Source organism: Pan troglodytes, chromosome 19, assembly GCF_028858775.2.
Source record: "Pan troglodytes isolate AG18354 chromosome 19, NHGRI_mPanTro3-v2.0_pri, whole genome shotgun sequence".
NCBI classification, from domain to species: Eukaryota; Metazoa; Chordata; class Mammalia; order Primates; family Hominidae; genus Pan; species Pan troglodytes.
In genome coordinates this window covers 63,971,971-63,981,742 of record NC_072417.2, presented here as the reverse complement: position 1 = coordinate 63,981,742, position 9,772 = coordinate 63,971,971, and the positions used below count along the sequence as shown (strand labels likewise).

Genomic DNA, 9,772 nt, shown 5'->3' with positions numbered 1-9,772 from the left:
ATTTGACTGAGCAAAGCAACCTCCCAAGACTGGCTGGCAACCAGGCCCTGGGAGCTCCATCCACCCTTTCCTGAGCTCCTGCTAGATGCCAGGCTTTGTATAAGGCCTAGGGTAACAGAAAGAAAGGACCCCGGCTTGGTTTCAAGGATAGAAAATGAATGCCAGGTAGTAGGTCAGAAGTTATAATAGGTTCGAAACCACCCATTCCCTAAGTGCCCATATTTTCTGAACCCCAAATCAGTCTACAGTGGGTGTTCACTTTGGATATACTCTGTGAGCAATAGAATAAAACATTTGAAACTGCAAAGCCCAAGACCCAGAAACGTGAGGGGAGGCCTTTCGGTTCTGGGGTCTATTCTGAGCCGAGAGCTGCCGAGGGTAGGAGGGGGCAGGGGGCAGCCACTCGGCGCCAGGTCCTCCTTCCTGGGCTTTCCAGTTGTACCCGGTTAATAGGGCCCAGCTCCCAAGCCTCTTGTAGAGTGATCTTACTACCCTCTGTTTTACAGATGAGGAAACAGAGACTCAGAGAGATTGCAGGTAAGCAGCAGAGCCCAGATTCAGACCTAGGCAAGTCTGACTTCACGGGCTGAGTTTTCTCGCTCTGCCAGTTGGAGCTGGAGTGTGACAGGGATCCCAGGTCTGGGGCTGTATGTGGGCAGTGGTCTGGTGAGAGGGAGCCCCACAATGGGATTTTCCTGAACCTCACACCTTCATCAGGGAAGCAGACGTGCGACTGGGGGCCCTGCTGTCCCGGCCCAGCCGCACGTTCAGGTCCCATATCTGTGCAAATGGGGTTGAAAAGGGAGGTGACAGGTGCTGGCATGTGGACAATTGCCCCCACAGCTTGCATGGTAATGTGCTAGAGCTCGAGCTGGAAGCAGGTGCACAGAATGTCCCTGGGCCTCTGAGGACAGGGTGAGACCATCCTCACCCTCCTTGGTTACCTGACCCGAGCAGGGTGGGGGCCCGTGGCTGCTGCTCACACCACTTTGGTGGCTAAGTTTTGTGCTCAGTGTTCTCCCGATGTCAACTTGAGAAACCCTGGATCCTCTGCCTCTGCTCTTCCTGCTCCCGACCTCCTCCTCGCGCCCTTATTGCAGATGAGATGGGCTGGGCCAGGCTAGGCTGGGCCTGGATTCTTCTTTTGGGTTGGGGCCCGGGAAAACACAGGCAACTGTGCAGGAAAGTGGTGTCTCTTGGGGACAAACAGGCTGTGGGGTGTGCCATGGCTGAACACGTCTCCATGCCTCGGGAGCTGCTGTGGGCCTTCCTGGGGCCAAAGGCACTGCTGTCCCCATTCTGGGAACCAAGCCCCACACCCTGACCTTACCTAGGGCTTTGACACAGTCTTCCTGGGACCAGGCCTCACCTAGAGGCCCCCTAGTGAGTCACAGCTGGCAGCTGTCCTTGCCTGCTCCGTTCCCATCTCCTCCACCTTCTCGCCTCTGAACTTGACACCATTGGTGGAAGGGTCTGGACACTGCACCTGACCAACTGTGCTGTCACGCTGGGGTGAGAGCAGGTTACAGATCAGAACACCTGGGCTGGGCCCCACCCCTTCCTGCCTTTGTGTTCTTGGCAAGTCACCTCACCTCTCTGACCTCAGCTTAACTCACGGAGCTGAGCTGAGCATCAGTTAAGGGGCCTTGGAGCTGCAAAAGGGGCCCACATATTACCAGCATCTCTCCATCCCCCAAAGATGCTCCCAGTGGCCAGACTTCCCTCTTGTAAGGTCACCAAAGCAAATGACACTACCCACCTCCCTCCCTCCCCCATCATAACCCAAACGAATCACACAAGAAGGGCCGTTGATACTATGAGCTTTTAATTGGTATCTTCCTCCTTATATGTGAGGAAGAAATGAGGACGCCCCACAAGGACCTTCTTCAGCTTGGAGGGGCAGGGACAGAATAGGGCAGAGGAGGGTAGTGGGGGCAGATGCAGAGCTGACAGTGGGGTTTCCCAATCCTCTCTCTAGCGGCCGGAGGGCCAGGATCACACAGGAAGTCTGGAAACACAAAAAAATCACCGACGAGCTGCCCCATCCTTTGCCCAGGTCTCACAAAGAGCCTCCTTCCAGGTTCCCGTGGGCTCCTGAGGCCGCCACCAGATGGGAGCATCGAGCAATGTTCCTTTTCCTTCTCCAGCCACCTCCCTCCTCTCTCAGTCCTTTACTACCCCCTTCCCTGCCTGCTTTTTCATCTTCCTTCATTTCTCCTGCTACCAAACAGATCCCGGGGCTTTTGTCTGATCTATGTCCAAGGAAGCCAGTGGCATATGAAAGCACACCATCCATCAGATAGAAACTCCAGACAGTTGTGAGTCCAGCGGAGGGGTGTGTCTGGGGGCCCTGGGATGAGGGTATCTGTGTTGGGGCTCTAAGAACTGGGCAGTGACTGACATCTCTCTGTGGTCCTGGCACCCAGTAAGCATTCAGAGAACGTCCACTGAGTTGAACTGAACTAGATCGACAAACCAATGCAGCCAAGGAGAAAAAATACGTATTCTGCTGGTGCCGTGGTGGCCTCAGAGGCAAGCCGACCACCACCCAAAGGCACCCGTTTCAGCAGCTTCCATTCAGGGCAAGTCATATGCTGGGCTGGACTCTGCCGCCAGCTTGCTATTGCCCATACCCCTAACTCCGAGTGGCCTCTGCTCACAGCAATCGAGGAGGCTGTGGGAAAGGTGTCCCATGAGTCCCTGGGCCCTCCTATCTCTCCCCACCTACCCCCTTTGCAAGCCAATCCATTCAACACTTCCTGTGACCAGCACACAGCGGCCATCTCTTAAACCCTTGCTGGGAGACTGGCTAGGGGAGGGTGACTGGGAGAGCCAGGGGTGTGGGGCCAGTGAGGGGAGGAGGAGAATATCTGAGCAAGCTGGTGGTCACGAGTAACTTCCATGTGTCCACTGACTTCTCCTTTTGTCCCCCTCAGCTAAAAAAGATATGAACCCCTTATTGAACCCAAAGAATAGATGCTGATCTGAGACCCTCTGTGGCTTTTTCTATGACACGTCGGTTGATGTTTCCCTGCTGTCCCAAGCCTGTCTAATCTGACCTCGCCCAGTTTGCTGAGAGGCATTGGGGTGGATAGGTGGAAGAAGGCCAGGGAGGGGGCAGGGAGGGGTGGGGGGCTTCAGTGCAAGCCAAGAAACTCCTTGAGGACGTCACAGGTCTTCTTGTGCATGACCTCACGAAGCTTCCTGACCCGGCGGGCACTCGATGCGCCCACAAAGCTATCGGGGCGCAGCATGGCCATGCCGCCGTCCACCTCCCCCATGATGATGAGCGGCATCTCGCTCACGGTCACGTTGGGGCAGGGGCATGCCCAGTCCACGTGAAGCAGAGTGACCTCCAATGGCTCCCGGCCCAGGAACTTGAGGCCCATTTTCTCATCCTTTAGAACCTCGTCCACAGTCACCAGGGCGCGGCCCGAGTCAGGCTCCTCGGTCAGCTCAGAGACTCGGCCCAGGATGACAAAGTCGCTGCGACAGAAGCTGGTAACGAGCTTCTGCCGAGGCTTGCAGGCCCGACAGCGCTGGTTCCCCCTGGGGAAGGGGCACGACTCCTCGCAGGCCTCACGGCTCTCAAAGTTGTTGCCATTGCCCTCGCAGCCACCATAGACAAAGGACTGGCACTGGCCCGTCTGGCTGTTGTAAGCCCAGCGAGGCGCGTAGGCTTTGCAGGGCCCCTGCAGGGCGGGCAGGCTGCATGCAGCCAGCGGCCCGCTCATGCAGGCCAGCATGCAGGCCTCATAGGTCTCAAAGTGGTTGAGGTTACGGTGGCAGTGGCCAAAGGTGAAGGTCAGGCAGTTGTTGGCCTGGGCATCGAAGTGCCAGCGGGTCTGCTCTTCGCCACAGTCCTCACTGTCTGGGGGCTTCAGGCACTCGGCCGCCGGGAAAGCCGTGCCATTGGGGCTGCTCTCTGAGGTGGCTGCAGCCTGATGACCCCTGACCACCGACAGCGGGAAATCGGCCCTCAGGACCCCGGCCACGTTCCGGGCCGTGCAGGTGTAGATCCCAGCATCCTGCAGCTGGGCGTTATAGATGACCAGCTGGGCAATGTTGGTGACCACCACGTTGCCACGCACATGGTTGGGCCGCATGACCACATTCTCCCGATCCTCCAACTGCTTCTCCCAGGTGATCTCAGGCCGGGGCCGGCCCACCACATCACAGAGGAAGCTCACTGTCTCACCCATGGTGACCGACTGGTGCACAGGGTTGTTGAGCAGCGCAGGGGCTGCCATGTCCAGCTCAGGGGTCTCTGGGGAGGCTGTGGTGGGGTGCATGGTGGTCTCAGGTGGTGGGGGGCTGGTGTTGGGCCAGGTGAAGTGATAGCGGCAGGTTACAACGGCCAGCGTGATGCCTTTGGAGCAGGCCTCGGCATCCATGTAGCAGCGGTTATAGTAGGTGAGGCCATCCGAGGCGCAGGTAAAGCTGGGCTCCTTCTCACAGCGGTCTTTGCACTTACACACGGGCTGGCCATCCCAGATGTCACACTCAGAGCCCTGCTGCAGACACATGAAGTGGTCACATGTGGCCTCCTTGGGCATGCCCACTGGGCCCTTCTTCCCTTTCACGTCCATGTAGCGGGCCGCCACGCAGCTCTTGGTCCCACATACGTTGGGGCAGCACTTCTCATAGGTCTCACACTCCTGAAAGAGCCAGAGAGAGTGGCCTGAACAGGGAGAAGGAGGAAAGGAGGGGCTCCCTATCCTACCCCATGGTTTGTGGGGAGGAGAACTAACATGTACTCACCATCTAGTGGGAGCAAAACACTTGAAAATAATAACGCATGCATACGTAGCATCTCCTACATGCTAGGCCCCTGTGTAAGAACTTTGACATCTGTGAGCTTGCTATGCTCATCACAAGCCAGAGGTGGGTATAGCCATTATCTCCACTCCACAGATGATGACTGAGGCACAGAGAGGCTAAGTAACTTTCCCAAGGTCACTCAGCTAGCAGGGTAGGAAGGGGTGGGCCAAAGACTCTAAGAGGAGAAGTTTTCCTACAACCATTTTACAGATGAGACTGCAGAGACTCAGAGAGGTGATGCCCAAGTTCACAGAGACGGGAAGTGGCAGAACAAGGCTCCAAGCTCCCAGTGGAAGGGATTGAGAAATGGAGTTTTTTCTCCTGCATCATATAGCACAAATGAGGTCTAGCTTGAACAAGTAGGCTTGCCTTTCATCTCTTTCCTATGGGAGTGAGGATGCCTTGCTGACTGGAAGAGATCGCATCAGAGGCTAAGAGGGGAATGCCCCTGGGACTTTATCCGAGGTGATCCACACCTCTCCTCCCCTCAAGGAGACCAGCACACACGGGGAACAGAGACTGTGAGAGGGCCCAGATCGATCCACAGCCAACAGTCAGGGCAGGCGTGACGGGCCCCACACGCCAGGTCTCAGAGCCACAGGCTGTGCCAGGCCCAGGTGTCAGCTCCGTGTGGGACCTTTCACGGGAAAAGCAACAAGAAAAAAAGTCCCCTTGTGTGGCAAAGGTCAGCAAGGCCGTCAGCGAGGACTTGCCAGGCCGTAATCCCCTCTGATATTCTGTGGAGCCACGTAAAGCATTAGTTTAATTCCTCGAAATTAGCAACATGCTCCTGGAGCTGACACAAACAAGGATTTCACGTGGTGTTTTCGACAATAACACATCGTACCCACTCGGCAGGCAGGCAACGCTCCTAATCCTCCACCAGGTAGTAACTCTGTGAATTACTCCCCACTAGGGCTGGCCTCTTGTCATTCCAACTTTTATTTCAGCCTCTTTGACATTCCACATCAGCTAAGAGGGGGAAAATATCCCCCCACCCTGGCTGCATGGAGCCTGCCTGCTTGACTTGTTTACTGTTCTACCCCTTTCGGCTCAGAATGGGGACTTTGTTTTGCAGCCCTTGTTTGGCATAGTCTTCTAGGCCACACCAGGGGAGGCTTTGGGACAGGGATGGGCAGCTCTCAGAGCTGGGTCTAAGGGAGAGAGACCCCGCAGGGAATGGAGAGCAGGAGTGGGAGTGGGAGCAGGAGAACCTTCTCCTTGGCCTGAGCCTCATCCCATTCCCTAAGACATTCAGGACCTGGAGGTCCATGAAAGCCTGGGTCCTTGGGCACCAGAGGGAAGGTACTTCTGGCCACAGGGAACCTACAGGGGGTCCTTAGAACACTTCTGTGTAAGGGGGCCAGAATGTCCCCAAGGGCTGTCTGGATACCCAGCCCTCCACAGGTGCCTTCTCTCCAAGACACACAAAATCCACCAGAGTCTCACCATCCCCAAGCCCTACCTGGTTTATCAGGCCAGCCTGTGCCTGCAAATGTAGCCAACTAATGGCGTGACCTTGGCCAGATGGGAGCAGTCACCACTCCTCCTGACTTCTTATCTTCCTTTCACTTGGCACCACCATTGCCCAAGGGGAGCGTCTGTCCTGGGAGGCCTAAGAATTGTCCCTGGGCACTGTGAGGTTGAGGCCACCCTCTCCAGGTCAGCCCTCTGCTCTCCTGTGGGTAACCAGGCATCTATGGGGGAAGCAGTGTCTCTCGTGTTCCCTGGGGATGCCCCAGCCTGGATCTGGAGCCTTGGGAGACTCCGTGCTGCCCTCAGAGCTGGCCAGACTGGGCAGGAAATAGCTCTGCCTGGAGCAGGTGTAGGTCCCACAGCCTGTTGCCCCAGAGGGGGTGGGCAGGAATGGCCCTCGGGAATGACTCGGGAGCTAGAAGAGAACTGGCCCTGCCCTGCAGCGGTGCCCTCTGATACAGAGCAGAAGGCAGGACCAAGGACGCTGGGAGGCTGAAACGTGGTCTCCTTCCTCCCAGGGACACCAGAGATCCATTCAGAGCTGCTCCTGCTTGGCCTGCCATCAGCCTGGTCTGCTCTCAGGCTCAGGGTCCAAACTCCTGAGGAGGTGGCCTGGAGTCCAATGCAATCAAAGCTTTGTTGTTAGACATGAGTTCCAAGCTCATCGTTCCCTCACTGGCCATGACACCTGTGCCCTCCCTGCCTGGCTCTGTGTCCACTCTCTCACCTGTGAATGAGCTGCTGATGCCCACCATGCTGACATGTCATGCCAACACACACGACGTGCCCGGCACGGTGCTGGCCACAGTAGCCCTCAGCACGCATGAAGGAGGAATCCTCGGGCTCCAGTCCCTGATGAACTGGGACATCGCTCCCACCTCTCCTTCCAGGCTTCGGTGTTAATAGACAGGATGGTGCCCTGTTTCTCTCCAGGTGAACGGGGCCTGTGTTCCTTCACCTTCCTAGGCCCTGCAGGGCACTCCTGCATGGTCCCCACCCTGTGGCTCCCACCCCCATCACTCACAGGCTCATATGGTCCATCTCTGGCTTCTGGACCCCACTCACCTGGTCCGCCTCACACTCCAGCTTCTGGATCCCACTCACCTGGTCCATCTCACACTGTGGCTTCTGGACCCCACTCACCTGGTCCACCTCGTACTCCCACTTCTAGATCCCACTCACCTGGTCCATCTCACACTGTGGCTTCTGGACCCCACTCACCTTGTCCATCTCACACTGTGGCTTCTGGACCCCACTCACCTGGTCCGCCTCACACACCGGCTTCTGGACCCCACTCACCTGGTCCGCCTCACACACCGGCTTCTGGACCCCACTCACCTGGTCAACCTCACACTCCCACTTCTAGATCCCACTCACCTGGTCCATCTCACATTGCGGCTTCTGGACCCCATTCACCTGGTCTGCCTCACACTGTGGCTTCTGGATCCCACTCACCTGATCCATCTCACACTCCTGCTTCTGGACACCACTCACCTGGTCCGCCTCACACTGTGGCTTCTGGACCCCACTCACCTTGTCCTCCTCACACTCCCGCACAGTCCCTACCCGACGGCTCCCACCCCCGTCACTCACAGGCTCATGTGGTCCATCTCTGGTCTCTGGACCCCACTCACCTGGTCTGTCTCACACTCCCGCCTGCAGGTGCTCTGTGCGTCCACCCAGAGGTTGGGATTCATGTCGTTGGGGCAGATGCCGGCGTGGGAATAGCGGATGGGCGGCAGCGCCAGGCTTTGCGGGGGCACCCCGAGCAGTAGCAGCAGCAGCAGCAGCGCTGCCACCTGCTCCCAGCGAGACCAGAACCGGCGACACCTTGGGGCCCACATGGTGCAGGCTGGGGCGGCTAGAGACCTCCCCTGAAACGATGCCAGGGTCTGGGGCCCACCAGGGCCTTCTTCTCAGGGGCTGCAGACACCTGCCCTCCCCACCCCAGCAGGTTTCCTGCTCAGGCTGCTGCTCAGGCTGCTCTGCCGCTGCTGCCTCCACCAAGTCAGCACAGCCTGCCGGGCTGTGCGGCTTCAGATAAAAGAAAGGTCTTTAGAAGGAAGCTCCCTCTCCTGAGTGTGCAGGGAGAGGAGCCACAGCAGGGGCCCGCGCCCGGATTTATATCCTGGGCGCGCCACCCGAGTGGGAGCCAGCTAACCTGATGCCTGTCACAGGCAGGCTGCTGGCGCCTCTGTCCCGTGGCTGATCACAGACTTATTGCAGAAGGGGGAAAAAAAAAAAAAAAGAAGCTGGAAGCAGTTTAGGCAGCGTATCTGGCACGGTGGGACACCTGCTTGTTTTTGACTCCAGGAGGCCTTTAACCCCTTCAAGGACCAGAAATGGCATGTGCTTTGCGGGGAGCTGGCTCCAGGACACGCAAGCTCACTCTGAAGGAGGGCTTGTTTCCCTTTCCCCCACCTCCTTGGGGCCGGGCCCCCTCCTCCCCTTTGGCCACCTCTAAAGAACACACAATCGCTTGTTACGAGGAGGGACCTGCAGCCACCGGGTTAGCATCGCCCGGCTTGATAGTACATTTGAGAGCAAATGACGTGGAAAAACAACAAGTTCACGGCCATTCCAGGGCGGGCCTGCGCCGCGCTGTGCCCTGTAAGCCGACTCCCACCCCGGCCCCGGCCCTTTGTGGGGGGTGTGCGCACGGACAGCTCTGTATCTCTGTGTCCAGGGCAGTTTGCGTCTTAAGTTCCAACTTCAGTTAATTTTCCCCAAATCATTCCAGAGACACATACCAGATATGCTCTGGCTCCGCCGGCGGCTGGGACGGATCACATTCCTCCCTCTTCCATCGACACACCGAGAAAACCTCCGCGGTCACAGTGTCTCAGGATTGTGCCGGAGTCCAGCTGCCCTCGCTGACGACCACAGTGGCTGCTCTTCAGTGAGTTCCTTCTGACTGCCAGCCTTGTCTGGCCTCCCCCACTTCCCAAAGGAGAAGGTCTGTGGTCGAAGAGGGCGAGCGACTTGTCCAAGGTCGCACACAGTGAGCAGTCCTGGTGGTACCAGCTGCCAGATGCACTGGGCTCTTCACACGTGTGGCTTCTCTGAACGCATCATCTCATTTAATCCTCACAACAAACTGCACCTCCATTTCAGATCGGAGGAAAGGACGCACAGAGAGGCTAAGCAACCTGCCCATGTCGCACAGCTACCCCACCACGGTACAGGAAACAGGGACACCAGCTTGCTGGGTGTGGGCAGGGGCCTTTTAAAATCACCCCTCCCCCATCCATCTGTCAGAACTGCTGTCAAGGCACAGCCCAAACTCTGGTTTTCACAGACTGGACAAGAAATTTTTGAAACATCAGGGGCTATATTTGTGGAGGGGCCGGGAAGAGAGCCAGAAGCTGCCAGGGGCTGGGGGCGATTCCTCCCCCATTTGGCAGCAAATGGCTTCTATCTAAAATGCCACAGAGCAGCCTGCAGTCTGAGTGTTTTCGAGTTGGTCACTCGATCC

The 9,772-nt window shown here is 57.4% G+C and overlaps 1 protein-coding gene across 2 annotated transcripts; it reads right to left on the bottom strand.

The window, feature by feature from the left end:
* Window positions 1-1,808: 1,808 nt before the first annotated feature.
* Window positions 1,809-9,496, bottom strand: WFIKKN2 (WAP, follistatin/kazal, immunoglobulin, kunitz and netrin domain containing 2). 2 transcript variants are annotated; one of them, XM_016932548.4, is made up of 2 exons: window positions 9,048-9,496; window positions 1,809-4,658 (listed from the first exon to the last, which is right to left on the bottom strand). In XM_016932548.4, exon 2 carries the CDS (start codon window positions 4,587-4,589, stop codon window positions 3,138-3,140), a length of 1,452 nt encoding a protein of 483 aa, XP_016788037.1. In that variant the 5' UTR covers window positions 4,590-4,658; window positions 9,048-9,496; the 3' UTR covers window positions 1,809-3,137. The 2 variants fall into 2 exon arrangements, with proteins under 2 accessions (XP_016788037.1, XP_016788036.1); XM_016932547.3 differs by lacking the exon at window positions 9,048-9,496 and adding an exon at window positions 7,932-8,689.
* Between the last annotated feature and the right edge of the window lie 276 nt (window positions 9,497-9,772).

Coding starts and splice junctions, on each gene's coding strand:
- WFIKKN2 (XM_016932547.3), bottom strand. CDS start 8,141: ATGTGGGCCCCAAGGTGTCGCCGGTTCTGGTCTCGCTGGGAGCAGGTG. Junction 4,659..7,931: donor GGGAGTGTGAGACAGACCAG/GTGAGTGGGGTC, acceptor TGGCTCTTTCAG/GAGTGTGAGACCTATGAGAA.